Genomic DNA, 22,771 nt, shown 5'->3' on the forward strand with positions numbered 1-22,771 from the left:
TCCACAGCAGCATTCAAATCCAGTTTCAAAGTACATTTGATCATCTTATTTGAGAGCAGTTCATTCTCTTTTTTCTATTATTTGCAGTGATTTGAATTACTAGTGCACTATTTGTCAACATCAGATTTCATTTGCCTTGCGCCGCGAGCCTGCCAAGAACCAGTCTTCTGGACCGGGACTCGCCCGCTTCCCCACTCCAGCGGTCTCATGTTCCGCGACTGCCCCCACGCCCAGCAGAGCTTCTGAAATGTTTTTATTCTAATGCCATTTCTCGGTGCAATCTCATGCATATTGTCCCTTTGACCTGTGAAATGATGTGCTCTCACTCAGTAAACGGCCCTGGCATTACTAGGCAATTTTTCAGTGCTGCTAGCTGTGTGCTGCCTGAATTCGTTCACTCTCTTGTTCTGAACATTGTGGCTTTACAGGGTTATTTTTTAAGTACCTTGGAAAAGTACAGAGCAACAAACTGGCATCCGCTGAACAATGCCATTCTGGAGCTCCTGATTTACATCCACAAGGCTGTGGTACAGACTCTCTGTAGTAATGGACAATAAGAGGTGTAGAATGTAGAGTTACTGTAGGTCATGCAGAATGTAGTTGCTGTAGATTCTAGCTATTTATAGCAGGTGTATAGGATGTTAGGGCAGATGTTTCTGTGCTTCACTGATGCTTGAACTGAGATGCTAGGCGGTACAAGGGTGCTAATAAAGAAGTCCTTTTGCACAGCTTACCTGTCTCTGTCCTTCACTACACTCACCCAGCCCTTCATAAGACACATATGTGGTGCTAATTTTATGTAGTTTAAACAACTGAAAAGGCTATCTTGCACAAACTCACCCAGCCCTTCATAAGACACCGTGCCACTTACGCGGTGCTCATTGTATGTTGTGAAAACAACTAAAAATGAAGGGTGGAATGCTTCAGTTATGGTGAAGCCACTGTAAGATACACCAGGCTCCATTCCAATTCTTTGCATTTTCCTTATTGTGATGGCACAAAAAAGGAACTAATTAAAGTAGGGGTCTGATTTAGATTTCAGCGGATGGGTTACTCTGTTACAACGGTGACGGATATCCCGTCCGGCGATATATAAATTCCATAAAATCCTATGGGATTTATTATTTCTGAGGATGGGTTATCTGTCACTGTTGTGACAAAGTAACTTGGCCGTCGAAATCTAAATCAGGCCACAGGTCCTGCACTTATAGGGATAGTTCAGCCTGAATTGCCAAAACCCATACCCTCCAAACTAATATCATCCAAGACTGGTATAAGCCTTATTGGTCTCCTTGGTTGAGATTCAGGTTGAGTACTGTGGCTCTGCAAGCACTGAACCCATGTCAGACATACCCAACGCATTTAGGACATGTCAGTAAAAAACCTAAGTGTATTCTCCATATTCAAAAAGATAAACAGAACTACTTTATAGGGCTATAAAATCAGCAGAAGGTTGCCCAAACTGAGTGCCCGTCATTAACTGCCTTCTAACAGCGAAGCATGCCCGGCTCTATGGCATACTGATGGAGGGCATAATTAATCTCAGCAAAACATTCTGCCTATAAAATGGGTACGGCATGTGCCAGCCCTGATAACTGGTAGTTCAGTACTATAGAGCTCCTCTTAGTGACTGCTTTTTGCATTTAATGCCCTCATCAGGAGTAAAATATGCCCTAAACTGATCTCCATAAAAGGTGGAATCCTCCAAACAATCAGAAGACGTGACTCTTTCTATCCAGTATCTGCAGAAGATGCCCTCAAAACATTGTAAAACCTCGAGCCTACTCACCTCTGTAACAATACTCTCGCCGCAAATGTTAGCAAAACATAGTTTTCCCTACTTGAACCAAATCGGTAACACTGAAAATATCTGTGGACAAATGATCATCAACAAGTTGAGACTCTCTTCAACTTGGGTCACCCAAATTCAGAACACCCCAAAGAATGAAGCAGTGTTTTACTGGCACAGAAACCAGCAATTGGAACCCTTTTTCCTGACAACTAAGAATGAAACCTTCCCTTATTGCACTCAGTAAGGCTCAAAACTCATCTATGCAAACCGTGCTTGAGCTAGTCATTAACCAGTGGACCCACTCCTAGTTAATTCTCTTCTCTTATATAATGTTCTTCTCTCTTCCCATCCGAATGCTCCCATCACTTGGTGGCTATCAAACATTTTGTATGCTGTCATTTGTGTGGTTTTGTCCTTTCTCTCCTTTTGATTACATTCTTAACAAATATATCCCTTTCCTCTGATGCAGGTATTGACTTAGGGTCGCTCAGTGCATTTTGTGATTGTTCCTAGTTGTTCTAGTGTAGCTAGCACTAATACTTCATCTTGCAGCACTAATACTTCATCTTGCAGCACTAATACTTCATCTTGCAGCACTAATACTTCATCTTGCAGCCGCGCTGTATAAAACTGGTAAATAAATGAATATTTGGAGAGTACCAGATATACAGTGGGGCAGCAGCCTTGAATACTCCTTATAGATTTAGTCCATCTCCTGGTATGCATTTTTAAGGATAAGTCGTGGATTTATCCTTACAAATGTGTACTAGGAGATGGACTAAATCAGAAACCTGTGAGTGATCTTTGATTCAGTTCTTTTATTCATTACACAAGTTAATGCCTTGTCAGGGAGCACTCATCACGATCTGAATATGATAAGCTCCAGCCAAAAAGTGGACCTCTCTGGTTTTATCAAGCCAAGGCTACTGCAACAGCAACCAGAATCCAGCATTCGGCCTCCTGAAAGAAAACATGCAACAACTTCAAATAGAGCAAATTTGGGCAGCAAGAGTATTGCTAGGACTAAAGAATACAGATCACACCTGCACTCAAGGCTTTCATTGGCTGCCAATGAAACAAAGGCTACGTTTTAAGACACTATGCCTTTGCACACAGAAAGTTCTGCTTCTGCAGCTGGAAAATCCAATCAAAATATTTTGAGACCTACAACTACTACTGCACCTAAAATTGACTTGTGATAAAAGGATCACTCCAACATTATTTCACAAGAAGAGTTCTATGGTAAAACACTAAATGATTTTGGTCCCAATATCCTGGAACAGTTTCTGCAACAGCTAGAGTACATCATGTTCATAGGAGACCTGAAAACTGTAATTTCCCATCAGGCCTTACTGGCCCTTACTATTGAAGCGCTCTGCCCCTTGATTCAAGGACGATAAAACCCCAGCTATATCAATGTTCATACTTTGAGCTGGATAAACCTACGCTCATACTGATTTCGAACCTGATCATTTTAGCTAATATTTTCCAGCTGTAATATTTCTTTATTGCCACAGGAACTGGAATGCTATGTATAAAAATTTCAAATGTTTCCTGCCACTCCTTCCTTGGTCTCCTCAACCTTCTTCCTTTTTGGTACTCTCAAGTGACTTCCAGGAGCATGTCTAGAATCTTACTAATTACCAATAAAAAAATAAATAACTGTAGAGGAGTTCCTAGCGAGAAAGATAGGCGAATTGAAGGGGGGGAGAGTGATGGTGCATAAACTTTGAGGCGAGAGAGAATATGCACAAATACGAGGACTTTTTCGTGTTATTGGTTATATGGAATAGTCTTGAAAGAAGGACTAGTCTCTTTTGTGTTTAGTAGCCATTTTGTTTTATTCCACTATTGAGATCGAGGAGAGCCCCCATCTCTTAGTAATAACTTCCATTAACATACTTAAAATGAGCTTTATGTTAAGAACATCTTTTTTGCCTGTCATATCATTTTGCGTCTTTTCCTTTATACAACACATTTTTATCACAAAGGCCCTTCATTAACTGATCAGCTTTTCGTGGAGGAACGACCATCCCACTGCTGCATTGGGTGCCGGACGAGCTAGCACCTGGGGTCTCTGCTACTGTTATCTTTCACCTGAAGAAGGCTTTTGAGCCATTGCTGAAGCTCAAAGGAGTCATTAAGTAGACCCCTTTGACAACCTCAGCGTTAAATGTTCTAAGACTATATGTGCTTTGTGCTGAGAAACTGTCTTAGATTCATAAGCCGGGTTTGCTTTGATGAGTTCGCTTTTGATTATGTGGCATTGACTTTTCCTGCATGCGGAACAATGGCGGCCCTTTTTTTGATGCTCTGGCTCATCAGGAGCTTTGGTGATCGCATAATTGCAAGCGTGGCCACGGAGATGACACAATAGCGCTCTTACAGATGTGTGCAGGCAGAAAACCAAGGCAGAATGGGAACATTATCTAGCTGCCGCCTGAATCTGTCCACTCCCTTGTCCCGCTTGGGCAAAAGAGCCAATGAAAAAAAAAAGCATCTGTGTAGACTGAAGGCTAAAAATACACTATCCACATGAGTCTTTCTTTCTGCTGATTGGAATGAAACGATGAAGACCTGAGAGGGTGATTTCTTCGGAGCACAAGCTGCGTGATATTGGGCTTTTTAAAAAAAACAAAATTGGAGCAGTAAAACAGGCATTAAGAATTTAAAACAAGACATATTTCCTTGTTAAAGCCACACCCTATAGAAAAAGGTATCTATGAGTACACGGTTTCTTTTAGCATTAGTTGGATTTTTGATGGATATCACTCAGGACGTTTTTGGAAATATTTAAGGCCATTTAAATTATTTCAACACAACCCATGGACAGCTCCTTGTATGTTTCTCCACCTTCATAAGCGCTCAGTTTGCTCTGCGAATTAACTCTCACCACTGACATCTGCAATGATTTTTGGATTAAGAGTTCGAATCCACCAAGGCAGATTAAGCTTTCCAACTTTCAAAGATCAGAAAACTGAGAACCATTTAATTGACCAATAATAACATATTATTTACAGTGTTTAGAAACAGCAGAAGTGCTGTACAAACATAAAATGGCTTATTTAGCCTTTGGCAGGCTGTACTTCCTTCTGCCAGATCTGTGAAAGGAGGTACTCTGATGCCTTGGTAGTGTACAGCCCTTCATATTTATCGATCGTTTCCAGGTAGGCAGAGATCCTTGGAGGTAGCTCAGCTGAACGCACAGAAGCTTTCCTTTATGGGCAGCAAAATATTTTGCTTATCAAAAGTAGACTTCAGGACTAGGAGTTTGTAATTTGAAAATAAAAAATAATGTTCCTGACATGTTGGGAGTTTTTTCCACCACGCGGGGTTCATTCCATTTTTTTCTCATCAGGACTGCCATGCTTTCTCTGGTGGTCCTAACAGGAGAAGATGACTTCAGAATGTCTGCCTGCAATAGGGCGGATGATCTGACATTCATTGCCCGACTGCCTAATATTATTCGGGCCATCGGACAAAGGTTTCCACTAGTGGGGCCAGTAAATGCTACATAGTTTAATACATGAGGAATCCCCTGACTCTAACTAGAGCAGGCGAACTGTGGATTTGGCAGACAGGGTGCACTCCCTTGTTTTCAACTAAGTACCCTGTCCGCAAATTTTAAATACACCCAAAGTTTTAAAACCTCTCTACCTTGGGCACCGTGAGGCCTGGTCCAGCCAGTTCTCCCACTATTTATAAATTACTGCAGACACGTGTTCCGATTCTGTTGGTGCCTTTGTTTCATAGAGTCAATGGGACACTTCACACCAAGATCTCTAGTGAGGGTAGAATGTCCTCTCCTGTACTGTCTGGAAGATTCTCCTGAATGTCACCCTTTCAGTAATCCCCAGTCTGGATAAAAGTTGAATGAGTAAGTGAAGCCTGCTACTATAGCTATATTAACACAATGGAGTGTAAGATGAAACATCATAGCAGACCATAACATAAGATCCTTCTGCCATCCAGCCACTGCCTGATATGCAGGTGGTGACATCAGGTCTCATTTTTAGAGAGGAGGACTTGTTTTTCATCAGGAGACTATGGACGAGTACAAGAGAGAGAAAGGCAGAAAGGGAGAAAGGGGGGAAAGAGAAAGACCAGAAAACAGTGACAAAGGGAGAAAGGAATAAAACAGAAACTTCAAACAAGAGATATAAAGACAGATATGGAAGGCGGTGGATGAAAGAGACTTGGTGGTAGCAAAAGGAGACAGCCTTTGTATTCTGTAACTAATGAATTCGCATTAGGTGAATACCAATGCAAAACAAAAGAAAAATGTCATATAAACTTTCCCAGAATTACTCCTGGTAACCTGTGACTGGGGCCGCTTCCTAGACGTGATCTCGGATGTAGATTTATGACTTTTTTGTACATTTGGCGCTTAGAATGCGAAAAACAGACTAAAAAAACTTGTGTTCAGCTGCCATTAATCTTAAATACTTATTGTCCCATAAGTTTTTGGATATCCTTATAAACTCCCTATCAAGCACTTGCTCTGTATGTGCTTATATGCCTGGATTAGTCAAATAACAAAGCCCTACAATTGGTGTGAGTAGGTTTACTTGAATTTAAAACAGGTCTACATTCATGAAGCGAGATATTTTATAGTTAATATTTTGGTAGATGTTTTTGAATCTATGGTTTTGCAGTCTGTTTTATCAGCACTCTATGGGAAAAAAGAGTGATCAGACAATTGGTGGCGAGCACAAATGCCAGAAGAATGCAGGGTAGTGGAGAACCACAAAAGAAGCCTTCTGAATAAGTACTTCACAAAGAGGTTTAGAGCTGCCTTTAACGGTGCCATACACAACATCGTTAGAAGACACTTTAGGTAGCACCTTATGTTGTGGAAAATTATTCAACAGGGCCAGGTCCAATAATGTTACTCTCCAAGCGAACTATAATGGGTTCTTCCAAGGCATAAATAGTGATATATGCTTGTATGTGTAAACTGCTGGTAACTGTACAGCATGATCGGACTGGCCATAGCGAGCATCAGACATTTCCCCGGGAGGCTTGGGTGGGGGCAGTTCTGCAGCGGTGCTGCAATATCAGCTCCGAGTAACAAAAGCAGCAGTGCTTCACACTTGCCCCAGCTGCCACACCCCCGGGGCTGGTCTGACAAAAATGCCAGGGCTGCTTTGAGTTTCCAGTCTGGCCTGGCTGTACAGTGTCCCGGTCTATATGTGTACTTACAGCTCTGTAATATTACAGATGATGTGGCCACAAGTCAAGTCAAGGGTGATGTCGTGAATGTCTTTGCAAGTCTGATTCAGCCTGATCAGGTATAGACATAATTAGTTTTTTCTGCATAGTACCAACACAAACACTCCTACACAAGCTCCCACATTTATCGCACTGATTTTTGTTATGAAAACCAAGCATATATTTTCCACACTCAACGCATCTGATGAAACAGATGTCATTGGCCACATTCCGAATGCAGATCAGAAACTGTCCTGTCACCATCAGGAAAAAGGTAGTTGTTACCCCGGAGGAATAAGTATGCAAAAATCTGCGGTGAATGTGTCATTGCAGGTTTGTTCCCCATTTATGATTAAATCCTTTCTCAGTCTAAATAAGTAAAGTAAATGCGATAAAAAAGTATAGTAAAGTCTCCTCATCAACTTTGCCATCCAAAAGTCAAATACATTAGGCAGATCACTTCCCTGGAAGTAGACATTCATCTTAAACTTCATGGTGACTAGAAATGAAGTGGCCCTTTAAGACCTGTAAGAGTTAAGAGGGAAACAGTGAGACAAGAGGGGTAAATCGACAACAGTTGAAGAAAGTAAAAGAGAAAGATCCCCCATGTCACAAAAAATATTTCCCCCTTACAATGAAGGCCCTAGAAGCCAAGGACAGCAACATAAACCATGTCTCTGGCTTTCACATCTCGAGGAACCTCCGTTTGTGGTCAGTTTGGTGTTCATCATTTCTCCATGGCCAGTCCCACCATGAAGAGTCTGGAGGTGTTGAGTTATGTGGATACGTAACTCTACCCATAGTAGATGATAATAGGGGCACTCACGGAGGTCACACATTGTCTTGGTATCAGTTTTACCGTTGACAAAAATCTAACCCTCAATGACCACATAAAAAACTCTGCTAAAGGAGCTCTCTTCACTCTCCGTCACCTGAAGAAAATCAAACCCTTCATCCCACCAGAAGACTTCAAATGGGTCGTCCAATCCCTGGTATTCTCAAAAATCGACTATGGGAACGCTATCCTCACAGGAACCCCCAAAGTCCACCTAACCCCACTCAGATCTGTGCTCCACCTAGCAGCCAGACTCATCACTGGCTACAAACGTTTTGATCACATCTCCCCAGCCCTGAAGGCTCTCAACTGGCTGCCCGTTGATGATAGATCCTCCTACAAGACAGCATGCATCACACATAAAGCCCTACACCAGAATACCCCGCTGTACCTCACAAACCAACTTCAAAAAGCGGGCAGCTTCAGAACAATGAGGAGCACAAACACTTTCCTCCTCCTCCCCCCCTTATTCAAAAAGAAAACCACTCAATCTCGCTCCTTCTCTGGAAATGCGCCGATCATCTGGAATGCCCTCCCTAAGGAATTGAGCTGCAACCCCTCCTACATTGCCTTAAAAAAGACCTTAAACTGCACCTCCTCGACAAATACTGGGGTCCTTAAATCATACCTCTGATGACGCTATCCTCCTCTACTTCACTCCCTCCCCTCACCTCTCCCCTCCCCTCTCCCCTTCTATCGCCACCATCCTATGTAAAAATGTATGTAACTTTATCTGCTCTTGCTATGTCTCTCTTTATTAGACCTCAATGGAACGTTTGTTTTTTATTTATTGTTTCATACTGTGCTTTTTGAGCAACTGCAGTAATCTTGTTTTGTGCACATATAAAGCGTTCTCATACCCCCGGGTCTAGCCAGCGCTATATACAACCTTTCAAATAAATAAATAAATACAAATCATTTCCTTCTTCACCTCCAACAATGCACTCTTCTTGGCCAGTGTATGAGGATTCAAATCAGAGCAAAGCACAAAGTGATTGTCACCCGGCATGACAAACTTCTTTCGCATTGCCACATGTAGGATCTTCTCTTTCTATTACAAAAATGAAATGGCTAGGGATAATGCCCATACATGGAATTACGGTTGCCCTGCTGAGCCGTGAATTTGCACGTTGACCATTAGTCATTGTCACAACTCTGTACTTTTCTGCCAGATAGTCCAACTTTTAGGAATTCACCTAACACCTGCTTACAGGATGTTGTTGCAACTTTACTAGGCATCCATTTACCACCCTAGAGTAGGTGTAGGAAACGTCTTGGTTCATTTTTATTAAGGAGGGAGGCGGTGACCCCGCTTACTATGGAATGATCGAAGCATTGTTATCTCACGTACATGTGTGAGCACTAGCACCCGAGAGAGAGAGAGAGAGGTGTGACATGAACGTGTCGTCAGTATGAGAGTGTTTTACCCGGCTACAAGAGCACTGTGGCTGTTCATAGTTATATTTGCTCTATTGAAAACGGGCAAAGTGTAAATAACATTTCCAGTGTAGAGGGCACAAGCAGTTAGGCATGTGCAATCCTTTACTAGGTGAGACCGACAATGAACCATTTCTTCAGGAAAATAACTATTGATGTTAGTTTGTGATTTTTACCTTGTAGTCCTATAGGTCATATTGCACATGGCCACCTCTTCTCTGCCCCCATCTGAAGAGCTAGATGGCTTCATGCAGTAGTAAAGAGGGGGGGCAGCAGCCCAGCATTACTGGTGGTTCTGAAGGAGAACTTCAGCAGCATAAAAGCTCTGAGAGGCCAAAATGCCTGACAGCTTCAACACGAGGCAAGGGGGACAGGAAAACATTTAAGGACTATTTAGTAGATTATTGGAAAAATACACAGAATAAAGTATCTCGAGAGACAGCACAGGCTCTAGGAATGGCATAATGAAACAGTAAAGCTAAGTCTCTGAAAGTATTTTTTGCAGCTTGATTACAAAGTTTAATATAAGGGTCATCAGTTTAATATAAGGGTCATCGTTAAATGCTTTCCTGTAGTACTCTTTCCATACTTTCAATTGACAATAATCGATATGTTGCTTTATCGCATGAAGTGGCAGAAAACATTAATGTAAGTTGCAATTTATATATTTTTTAGATAACTGGGTCAGTTTTCTGCTTGACAGTTCTCCCACTTTTTGTGCGACATTGGGATTTATCCTCTTCTAGCAGAAAATGTCTTTTTGATACAAATAAGCTCAATAGTGGTGCTATTCTGGTTTGAAAAAATGCACTGGGTGAAGAGACAAACGAGGTAAAAAAAAACCGAAAAATTGAGGACAACAAGGACAATGACGGGTTGATAGGGTTTCTAAAAGGGCAAATACAAATGTTGTGTGCTTAAACAATGACATTTTTTTATCGACAAAGTTGACCCTTGCCAAATGGGGGCATCTCTGCCAGATGTTTGGATTGGTCCATTTCACACCGCAAAAATATTTATGTCTTTCTTTTTCCATTTTCAGGCTCTCCGTACTATTACAGCGCAGCCCGAGGAGGCCCACCACCAGCCGCTGCTACAGCCTATGACCGCCATTGACCCACAGATCCCAAAAACTAGAGCACTTACCACGTATTCAACCCGGGGACGCAGTATTTGATCCAACAAGGCATTACCAAGTAAATAGGACTGAAGAAGAGAAACATGGAGCTACTGACCTAGACATTTTGAAATAGGGGCAATCTATTGTCACCTTGTTGGAACTGGATGGACCTTTTTTTAAATATCGGATTCTTTCTGACATTGACTGCTACAAAGAATATACAACGTGAATACAACATCACAATTATACTGACTTTTAGAAGTGTCCACCATGCAGTGAATGTGGCTCTGACTTCTCTTAAAATTCGTGCTCCAAAGTCCACTGTAAGACAATATCAATACAAACCGTGACCCGAAATTTCAAGGGTGACACCGCTTTTGCCAACATTGAGAGGGCAGTCTGTACATCGCTGTGGGCGTGACCTTCTACTTGACCAGCACAGTTGACGCTACTCAACAGTATAAATCCAGCATCCTTGTAAATACCTGACTTTTTGTGCTTCTACAAGAGTGGATTATCGTCAACTGAACATTCTAAATTTGAAGCATGCCCAAAAGAGGGTGTTTCAAAACTGCTGCACAAATTCAAAGATTTATGTAAGCTTTAACCTACTTGGAACCAGGTTGCCATTTGCTGTTGGGTGTATTTTCTGGGACGGTTGCCAGTTCAGTAAATGAAGGGCACACAGGATCTTAAATCCAACCTGAGCATCAGAGCACAGGAGACAATGAGTGGTTTGAGAATTTTTGTAAAGCTGAACCGTTGTTTAGGGGTGTTTTGTACTCACCGTTATTACTGACAGGGGTGATTTTATGTCCACTGGCTTGAGTAAAGTGCGGACCAATGAGTGGCCAACACGCGAGCTTTCTGTCTGTCCACATAGATGATATCTGGAAGGAGAAAGATGCTCAAGTCTGTTTTCTAAAGAAAAGAACATCAAATTATTTCCAAAGGGTGGTTTCTTGTCAGTTGGTCTCTTGAATTTTCAGATGAAAAGCTGTTTCTTTCTAATGGTGGGACCAAAGTACTGCATGGTACGTAAGGGTAACTTCAAAGCAGAATTTGCTAGTGAGAATCCCGCGTGGCACACAGTTCACCACTGGAGCATCTCAACATCCACTCAGTATTCTCATTTAGTACAAAGCTACAAGAGCTTCAGGTAGTCCATTTTTGTCCTGGGTTAGAAAGTGAGCCCCATTTTGTTTTCTTTGTGGAAATTAATAGCACGTACCAAAACAGAGCATACCACCATGTGTAGAAGTGTTAGTGTTACAAATTCAGATACTTCTGTTTAGCTTTGCTTTTCAAAACGGATGTGGAAAAACTCAGCATTGTAGATTATTTGATATGCTTTCTGACTGAAGTTGGCCATTGTTTAGTTCTGTAGTCAGCACATAGATAGATAGTGTGAAAGCCCAAAACAGCTGCTCCTGTTTTTTTTTCCAAATGTCAGAACTCCAAGTCCTAGGCTGACGACCTCTGGCAACTCATCGATAATTTGGTGCTTTTGTGAAGTGATTTCGAAACCCACATTTTTTTTTTACTTCGCAGGAAACAGAGAACGCTCCACTTCCTGATTCCTATTCCATCTAGTGATAGAAAGGGGACTGCTCCAACAAGCCTGATCTGACAAGGGCAAAAAAACTATTTGCAAATAATTAAAATAGAAACGTATGAGATTACTGGCTGGTCCGTGAATATACCTAAGACAATAAAATGTGCCCATCGCGTTGTGTCATCTCAATGTATCATTGTCATACACTGAGAGCAGCAGTAAGAACCAAACTTAATTCTCATATTTCCGGTGCATGATTGATGATGTATTTGTTTGTGTACTGGGGAGCAAATCATAGGCGAACAACCCCTACAAGCAAGAAATCATTTCCAGCATCGGTGTCCTTTTTGCTGTGCTGCGAGAAGATTAAACCTGATACTAATTCTGGGCATTGTGCCTACCACTTTTTGTGCCCAGAAGTGGAAAATACATCAATGCTCAGGTCCTCATTAGAGAATGCCAAAACTAGAACACATTGTGTTAAGTGTGCGGAAGTGGATCTCACATGCATGAAATACCTGTTTTCTATTCACTCAAGTGGTATTAGCATATCATAAAAAGGAGGCAATATCACTTCAGTGCATGGGATCAAATTCAGAAAACATGAAGAAACACTGTGCATGTTATTCTCCACTTAATGCTACAGAATTATTTCAATTATTGGTAATGCATTTACAAAATAATGGTATAGCCAAAATAAATTCAACCTTCTATAAATAAGGTCCTGAATGTCTTCCCACACACCCTCTTCTCCTGCTAGCTGAAGTCTTTTCTTCTCTGAAACTAGAGTGCAAAATGGTGTCCGCTTTTCACCAGAGGGCTCAGTGGCTTTGCATCATTGTGGCGCAGGTCAGTGGTAAGTGCTCAATCCAAGACCAACCTTAATGATAGCATTTAGCAAGAAGTATACCTTTTATTGTATTGAGCACAAGTGCTTGACAAGCAGCCTCCCTGCCAAATAATGCCCCCTTGGTGCTAGTTCACCTTGGTGGGGTTTTGGTTTACCTCCCTGCGATCTAAAGGCAACAGTGGCACGCCAAACTCCCCAACACAGCGTAGGGGAGCACCCACCAGATACAATTGCCCTTTGTAAACAGGGGAACAAAGGAACTCATTTAAACTCAGCCTTCACTTCACTAATATAATACTACCCATATACCATCATTAGAGTTTCCTTCGTGGGGGGGGCATCACCCGAATCGAAGGTGTAATGTTTGCAATGGTTGTATCACTGGTTGTAGATACCACTGCCAGGCGGTTCATCGCCAACATTATTTCCTTGTTTGAAATTTCTAGGAAGTGGTGTGCTTTAAGAGGGAAACACACTTGCCCAAGACACACACCTTTGTTATGTTTGCAATCAGGAAACGGATTTTGCAGGAAGGGAAGTCTGGCGGAGGTACTGCTGCGGTGGCCAGCACTTCCCATGATCTCAGTGCTAATGGCGTGGTCCCGCGGCGATTGAGCGAGTCCTACTGTCATCGGGCGTTCTGATACTATAAGGCCTATGAGAGCTGTCCTTTTTCTGGTTTATTCTCATCGCATGGTCTTGTCTTTCATTCAGAGTTCATAAGCTTTTGAATTTCAAGAATGATAACCGACACGAAGATAGAAGCTTTTGACAACACCAGTATCACTCATTAAAAATCAAACAAATGAAGATCCATGGGAAGGAAGTACTTGCCCAAAGTCAGAAACAGAACATTTTAGTAGTGTGGGCCTACAACGTCAGGAGTTCTTGCAAAAAAATCAAGAATCACTCTGCATGTCTTACAATCACCAGAGTATTCGAAGTGAAGTGAATTGTCCTTATGCAGCGGAGCACAAATGATCAAGTTACAAAATATGGTAGTGTCACAATAAAATGCCTCCTCATGTGACAGGCACAAAACCCAATCCTGTTTGTAAAGGTTCCCGGGCTACCATTTGTTCCAGGTGACCATCTGCCGCAAACAGTGCAGGGCATTATGGAACAGAGCCCTCTCTGAAGAGGGGCCACATTATGACCTCAACCGATATCACTCCAGTGTCAATTTTAGCAACGTATATGGCTAATTTATAAAACCACTATGAGTACCATTCCCCCGCATATTTACTATGGCTCCGAGCACCCACAGATTATGAACTAGCACCCCAAAACATGAACGCGTAATCTTCAAGATTGCTGGCACACTGCTATTATTTTTACCCTCAAACATCCAGATTTTTTTCAAATCTTGTCACCATTTTCCTCATGTATCATACTATTCACATGATAAATAGAAGAATCTGTCAGCAGTTCACCGATAGGGAACTTTTTGTATTGTTATCCTCAGCACAGACACAGCAGCGTGTCCATAACTGCTGTTATCATAAAGGTTTATATTGTTCCAAACTTGTGTGCTCTATGTTTCCTTTTGTGGCGTTTGATATTATATTTATATAGATACATATTTATACATAAATCCATGAAAACTAATATATTGCCCCACAGAGTAAAGCCATGACCAACAAGGATGTTCACAAGAGGTTTATTGGTATAGGATAATGCTCACTGGTGAGACAAGTGGGTCGTACCATTAAAGGTCTGTTGTAGCCCAATAATGTTGAATGAAAAGTCATCACCATGCTGGAATATGATGTATAGCTGAAGACGTATTTGTAAAAGTTTACCATCATATCATATATAGAAACTGGACCTGGGTCGTTATTGAGGCCAACTTGAGAAAGTGGAAACCGGACAAAGTTAGGCATTCACTTTTCTGATACCACACTCCCATAGTTTACCTGTCCCGTGATGTATTTTATGAGGTGGTATTTATCAAGCCTTGTAGGCTCCAGGTGCAGGGTTCTCTGTGTGATAGATGCTGTAGTATTAGACAATCTGTTGACTGTGCGTTAAACGCTGAAACTGTTCGATGGAAGGGGGACATGTTTGTCTTATTGAGTTTTTTCATTTGTTATTGTTGTATATTTTGTGACTGTGGGTGCCAGATATTTCTAACTTGTTGAATCATGTTAATAAAAACGTTTGACAGAAAAAAATAAAAAAGAGATTTTAAAAGTATTTCCAAACCTTCTGATTTTCTACAATGATTTACTCGTCCCTGGAGCTTTGAAGATCTCTCCTCCTTTCTACATTTTCTTGGCTAAAATATTGTAAATTGAAAATCTTTTCTGGGTGCTGCCAAGTTCCACAACCCAAATGTCCTTTCTTTCCTTCCCTTCCTCCTCTTTTGCATAGCTTATCAATTCCCCCACCTCACCACAGATCACAAGTTCTACTGATCACATGTAGTCCCACCACCACCCCATCAATGGCAAGAGCTGAGGTAGGCACAAAATGAAAAAATAATGCTGACTGAAATTATCCTGTTTTTTGCGTGATATTGTCTTCTGTAAAATACCACCTGTTCTTGAAAAATATCTCCTTTTCACAAGGTGGCAGGTTGTTGTAGTCTTGTTCGTGGCCAAGTGGCCCTGCCTCCAGACTGGCAAAGAGTTTATTCTACGACCATGATTTATTTATTCACACTTATAAAATCCTATGAATAGTAGCTATTTATTTGAATCCCCTGGAGAATAACTACACCTAAAAAACTATTTATTGAAAAACTGTTTATTGCGAAATAGTGTAAACAGTAAGAAACACATTTACAGTAGGCATTGAGAAAATTCAAAAAATGTCTTTTAGACCTGCATAATTTATTATTCCAAACTTCAGTTCTAAACTATTTCAGGTAAAGTTGCTAATTCTCCGCACACTATTCTTCAGTACGGTATTTTCAATGAGATATGTTGGTTGGAAGCTAACTTGGAGGTGTTGTTAGCCATGTTTGATAATTTCTTTAGCTCGCGCATTTTGACAGATTGTTGGTGTTTTGATGTAATCCTATGCAATTAAATATGAATGGATTCTAACCAAAAGTTGCAAAAATATCAACATGTCTTCAATAACAATGTCACAAAGAATCCCTATATTTCAGGTTAATAGAATGTTGCGGTCAGTCAGTGAATCCTAGGAGATGCGAACGCGGTGTGAGAGAGTTTCTGGATGCATCATCACGTCATATGTTCAGCAACGAAGTGATGAAAATAGTATTGCAGTCTTGATTCTCTAATGGTGTTTAGGGAAAAACCTTTAGATACGTACGCAGTAACAGTGAGTACAGCTCTTCTTGATAAAGGAGCAGGAAGGTAGGCGGGAGAATACCACTGATGTTCTTGAATGAACTCCTCCTCTCCCCAGCTCTTTAGGCCCATTGACACATGTTGACTCCCAAGTTACATCTAAGGAGAACATTAGCCATACATATGAGTCCAAAATTTCACCACGAATGCATGATATCCCAAGTCATGCATGTGCATTAGTTGTCCATTCAAGTACAAAGCGGTTCGATTTAATAATCTAAGATTCCCAGTTTCCGTCATGCTTGGTCACACTGCTTAGTCAAACACTTAATGCACTTGGGGGAGTGGGGAGCTGACTGTTCTAGTGCAGAGAATGCTGCTTGGACATGAGTAGCATTGTGCGTGTCAAGAAGGTATGATTTATAGACAGGCTTTCTTTTCCTGTGTAAAAACAAAGTGAATGTGCTCTGTAGGCACATGGATATTGAGTGAGCCCAGTACCTTGGTCTGCTATATAAGGTTTATGTTAGGCTAGGCTTAAGAAAGATTGCTCATCAAAATGAAATCTTGGTCAAGTCTAGCTGTGAATCAATTTTAGCAAATATATCATTTGGGACTTTTGGGCAGATGAACGAGGAAACCACTACACATATCTTTATCCACATACCTAAGCGTGTCACAGTGTTGAAGAACAAAACAAAAGATTAATCGGATTGGGGCGATTTACCTACAACATCAGCAGTGGTCCACAACCAAGAACAAGCACTATGCATTTCAGATGGAGGGGCATGGTGGCAGGATCTCTGATGGTTTCTAGAATCCATTTTCTTCTATTGATACCCTACACACCAGTTGCAAGTTCCCCACTATCGGAGGTTATCCTGAAAACGTTGTATACATGGTATGCATTCCACACCTGAAGTAATGGAATGGTACTCTTATTACATCAACAAGCTTGAACATCTTGACTGTTTATAAGCCACACTTGATTATCAACGCTTAGCAGTAGAGAATCAACTTTGATTTTTGGGGAAATTCTGAACTTTTCCTAAGCTGTGCATAAGCTACTCTCTCCATTAAGATAAATCGTGGCAGAGATTGCCATTTGCCATGTCACCATTGTAAGAGATGCTTACAATATTTTATGAATGCAAATTTAGATACTCATCACCTGACAGCACACATTTCTGCCACGTGATGCTAACAAGTAATCCATGTAGCTAGAGTGACATATCTGCAGGTTGTACGCCACAGTGAGATCTAGCTATGCCAAAATCAAGAATTATAGCTAACCCCCACACTCCAGTGAGAGAGATGGATTGTCTTTTTTCTGCCTGTCACAATAAAACCTTTTCAACAGCGTCATCACACATCATCACACCTTAGGCAACAGACTTCATCCCTCACACTACAGGGCCTGTCCAAAATTCCTCTGGGAAACCACACAGAATTCCACATGAATTATACCAAAGGGAGGACACCCATCCTCTTGTGAATGTGGGGCTCTTCTAGGAATGCATGCTTGTACATGTCAGATTTCATTCCAAACACCACCCCTGACTTTATGAAAATAATTTGGGTGCAAGGGAAGCTTGAAAAATTAAATTACGATATTATCAGTGTTACAAATGGATTGTAAGTAAGCACATCAATTTTCATGGTAGACACAACAAGCACCGCCGTTTTGCCCAAGGTAAATTTTAGCAGATCATTTGCCCCATTTTTGAAGGCAAAACTGATAATAGGAGTGGTTTATCACACATGTTAAATCCTGTTTTGTAGCGATGCAATGAATAGCACACCCCTCTCCTTGTCCTCGTAATCATGGACATGGTTGCAAAATCTACACTGAACTCTGGGCTTTCTATATGTGACTTTCTGGTGGCACATGCAGCACCTGCCTTTATTCTCAGTCAGTCAGCCTAATAAAGAACAAAGCAGCATCTTCTCTAGTCCTGCTACATGGATGGACCCTTGTTTATACTTACTCGTGGCCTTTGAATATGCCGAAGAAATTACTAAAATGCATTAATATTTAAGAATGGATTTCCTTTTAAAAGATAAAACAATATTTTTCTTGCCTGAAAAAAAAAAATTGCCTTGTTATGAGGGTACTTCCAGCATTATACAAGCTATATATCACCAAAGTCTGTGATTCCTTCATAAAGGCTTACTTGTTAAAAAAGCAACAACAACAAAAAAATCCAATTAAAAATATGAAAATAATTATAAAAAAAAGTCATACATTTTTTGGAGGAATTTGACTTGCCTTTTGAAAAAAGATCAACCCATCTTCACACAGATATAAAAAAATGCTTCTTAAAATGTGTATGTTTTGTATTCTTTTTTTCTAATGTGTAAACTAACTTGAATTGTTGATGTTTTATTTCATTAGTGTTGTGTGTTGCTTTTGTGGGTGATACTATTTGAATGTAATTTACAGCAGTGCCAATTTGCCAAAGATGTGGATCATATTTTATTTCATTTCCCCTTTTTGCTGTTATTTGTGTTATTTTTTTTTAATTTAAGGCGGGAGATGATGTCTCTTCTATTTCACTCAGTTGCATTTTTCTTGTCAATACTAAAATTTGTGACTTATTTTCCTTTAAATGTTTGACCACAAGATCTTTCTTTCTCCTTTAGATTAGTTAAGGAAACATGCAATAAAATTGGCGTAGTTTCAATATCCGTGTATCTTTCTCAAAAGAGTGACTGTTAATTGTGAACAATTGATTTTATGTGACCTTTAATGTGAGATAATTATTTGTAAATACCTACCATAATTTTATTGGTCCAGAGAATAAAAGTAAATTTTTTAAGTTCAAAAAGTCAGTTTGTAATTTTATTTCCCAAGGCCGAATACTTTGCGTGTTGAATTATTGATTGTCTGAAAATAACGCATCCACCATTTTCCTGAAGATTGTGGAAGTTGTTTGTTTCTAGTGCTAAGTCAGTATCTTACTATTTTTGTTTGAAAGACCAGCAAGAGTGGACATGCTCCGTCTTTAAGTTTCCATAGATATCAAGGGGCATATTTATCAATGTTTTGCATCACCCTTGTACCACATAAGCTAATATGAGGGCAACGCAAAGCCTAGATGAGATTTACCAAGCCATGCAAGCCCACCTTGCATGGCCCTTTGGTGCTTGGTAAATCTGGAGTAACACTAGATAGCGCAAGTCAGTGCATTGCGTTACTCTTCTCCTATGGAATGCCCTCTGCCCCATGGGAGGAGTGCCTTGGGTGGAACATGGGTGTTCCCATGCATTCAGCCCTGGATTCTGGCGCATTTCCAGATTTACCATGAATGGTACAACTGAGAGTGCGCCAAAATGCTACTCCTTCCCAGTGGAGGTGTAATGAGGAGAAATATCCTTATTTCTCCTCCGCTTTCCCTCTTTCTACATGTGATGCCTTCTGAAACACAGATAGAAAGAGGAAACAGCCTCTAAAGATTGTGTTTGTGCAAGAAGGTGGTCCTTCCTGCACAAAAACAATCCTTCCTGCACCGGAGGCGATATTGTTCAAGGGTGCCTGCTTTGAGGCTAGGCAGCCAAAAGTGCGCAAATGCAAAGAGAGAGCAGGAATGTGCCATATCTTGATAGATATGGTGCATTTCTGTCCTCTCCCTTTCACACAGCTCAGCGCTGCAAGGTGTCTTGCTCCGTTATGTGAAAAAATAATAAATATGGTCCCAAGTCTCTCAATAAAGAATGCATTGGGCAAAAATACATCAATGGCCACTAGTCCTGATACAGGGAAACCTGTGCCAGAAAGCACTGACAAATTCATTGTTGGATAAGCAGGACAAATCTGTTTTTTGATCCTGCTATTTTTATTGTCTAAGATGGCCGCAATCCTGGAGAGTTATCTATTGTAAGATAGAGGCATCGGGGTTGTCTGGCATCTAAATTGCAAGATCCCTCTTACAGAACACACTACTCTAAGTAGGTTTATCAAACATTAGTTCAATCACTACAGGTGTGAACATGCCCGCCTCCTGAATAATGATTTTAAGCACCATCCCTGCAGGGGCCCTAAGCTTAATGCCGCAGGCACTACTCAAAAATATTTCTGAACCAAATACTTCTTGGGCAATTTCATTGAATGAATCAATAAAAGCCATGAGTGACAAGTGGGTGAATTACGCTTCCTATTCTCATTCCAACCTCATCTAAGCTTGCCTTCAGTTCTATTAATTTTTTTTGCATATTTGTCTTTTTATGCCTAATAGTGTTGTGTTATTTCCTAGAAATGTTTCTTTCTTGCTGTTTTGCATATATATATGTCATCAACCTCTGGCTCCTATGCTGATATGCAACTGAAGGATGGGTGTGGATTTATAATTTGTGGCTGGTTTTGAAGATACTTCCCAGAATGCCTATTTCATTGCTATCCAGTATACTCATGGAAAGCTAACCCCAATTTAAGGCAGAAGACCTGATTTATATCTGGGTTGTATGTATAACCCATTGCAACGGTCCGACTGGATTTAGATGTGGGTGGACCATATATTTAATCGCGGTGGAGACTATGGGCCTTATTACAAGTTTAGTGATCCGACTGCAATAGGACGGCGTCCGCCCCCGGCAGAAGCCCCCTGTGCTGGTGGTCTAAAGACAGCTGTATTACGAGTTGACCACGGAGCCGGTGGTGAGGAGTAGGGGATCTTGTATCGGTGGTGAGTATTTTTTACAAATGTATTGATGCCTGTGTGCGCATTTCGACTGCAGATGTGTTGGATGCACATATATGGATGACATATGTGGAAAAATACCATATACCCTTTACCAGGGTTCAGTCCATATGTGGGCAGTCCTGGCAATGGGTATATGGCATGAAAAATACTCACCTGTATAGCACCGCACACAGGGTCCTAATCCTCAGGGTGAAGATCCTGCTGTGAAGGAGGGACCCGGATACAGGGATCTATGTCGGAATGTGCCTGAATGAAGAAGAAAGGGGTGAGTACACACCCCAATTACTTCTTCACCACCTCCTGGAAGAAGTCGATCGGACCACCGAGGGCCCCACTTGGAACAGGCAACTTATAATATGGACGGCGGTGCAGCTCCCCTGTACAGCCCTATAGTGGCTGCCTTTCCCCGACTGCGATCCCGGCAATCAACGGTCTGCTGGTGTTCTCTGCTGTTCAGCAGTGGTCTTCACAAAGCCAATCCACCCAACTCATAATATGGTGGTCTGACTGCTGAACTCACCTTGCTCGGACTGCAATACCGATATGGCAGTCCACGGGATTGCCAAACTCGTAATAAGGCCCTATGTCTCCACCGTGATTAAACCCATCTGAGGGCCCTGTGGAGTAAGGGCCATCGGAGGCAGACCTCTAATTCGGCCCACCTAATTTAGATAGGCGGAATTAGAGGTCAGTTTTTACTGCAGTGAAAATTGCTAAATGCTTCCCTCACAATGGAGGAGAACTCCCATGGTGAGGGGAACATTTTCCTTTTTATTTTCAAAAAGAAGATCCCACTTCAGGATTTCCGTTTTGAAAATAAAACAGAAAGCAGCTTGGTGCAAGGCTTCATCATTCTGAGGGAGCCATGCACAAAACTGAAAACATCATTGGATAGGAACCTCGGTGGCCGCTTGCTTGGCGGTCATTTCTCAATTTGGTGAGCAGCACTTCCATGAGCACAACGGAGTCATTTGCTCAGTGACCCTGACGGAGAAACGTGCCACCCGCTAACATCTAAATTAGACCCAGGATCGTCCATAAGAGTAGCTAGGAATATATTCTGGGCTGTTTCCTAATTCCAATACTTTTGGCATGCCCTCAACAAAGGCCAAAGTGTTTTCAAATTCTTTAATAAATATTTGGAAAGTGGATAATGTTAGCCCTAAACCTTTTCAACACCAATGGAGTCAGCCTGTTAGAAAATGATCCAATAAATACATTTAGCCATGCCATATATTTCTTGTATGAAGGCACAGATATTAGCATCTACTCTAAGGTCTGATCACAAACTTGAACAGAAGTCATGAATGTTCTTCCTGCCTCTTATGCATACAGTTGCCTTAGACAATATGTCTTTAGCCTAAATGCTGTCTCATGGTGCCAGGTGGCCTAAGAGACCCATATATATTACTTATCATGATTAACACTATTAGAAACAATGGCTTTTTGAGTCCCCTTCTCCCATATGTTCTGCGCTTATGGACCTAGATTTCTGCAGGAGTTGGATCTCTGGGCACTGGTAGGATGTTATACACCTCCCAGTAATAGGTTTCTACCCCCCAAATAGGTTGATTCATTCGCTAAGTCAAATTGGCAGCATTGACCTTTTGGTAAATAATAACCAAAAAGGCACAGAAACCATAATCACTTAGGTCAGTTAGTACACTTTGTTCTTGCCATCGTGCATCATTAATGATGTTGCACATTAGATGCACAATAGATGCTACATCATTGTACAGAATGTGCCATGTGTCCCTTGATACACGTGGTCAAATCTGTTGTGTGGCTCTGTAATAAATTCCAAACTTTGGAAATGATTTGGCAGATCATGACTAAGGCATGGATGACTAAATAATGCTGATTTTGTAATGCATTGTGCAGCTTTGTGAATTGCTAGGATATTGTAATGTCTCTTGGAGCATCTTTGTCTAAATTAATGAACACGAAAATTCTCTGGTAAGGCTGATAAATAATTATATCCGGAATCTAAATAAAATGTGTTTAGTTGATA

At 41.1% G+C, this 22,771-nt stretch overlaps 1 protein-coding gene across 3 annotated transcripts in view; it reads left to right on the forward strand.

Annotated features, from left to right (window-relative positions):
* The window catches only part of PAX5 (paired box 5), a 521,765-nt gene extending 502,912 nt beyond the window's left edge, over positions 1–18,853 (forward strand). For all 3 annotated transcript variants that reach the window (XM_085641098.1, XM_085641099.1, XM_085641100.1), the window contains one exon: positions 10,318–18,853. In XM_085641098.1, coding sequence (XP_085497224.1) covers positions 10,318–10,391 — 74 coding nt within the window. In that variant the 3' untranslated portion in view covers positions 10,392–18,853. The remainder of the gene's footprint in view (positions 1–10,317) is intronic.
* The last annotated feature ends 3,918 nt before the right edge of the window (positions 18,854–22,771 follow it).

Source organism: Triturus cristatus, chromosome 2_2, assembly GCF_964204655.1.
Source record: "Triturus cristatus chromosome 2_2, aTriCri1.1, whole genome shotgun sequence".
Taxonomy (NCBI): Eukaryota; Metazoa; Chordata; class Amphibia; order Caudata; family Salamandridae; genus Triturus; species Triturus cristatus.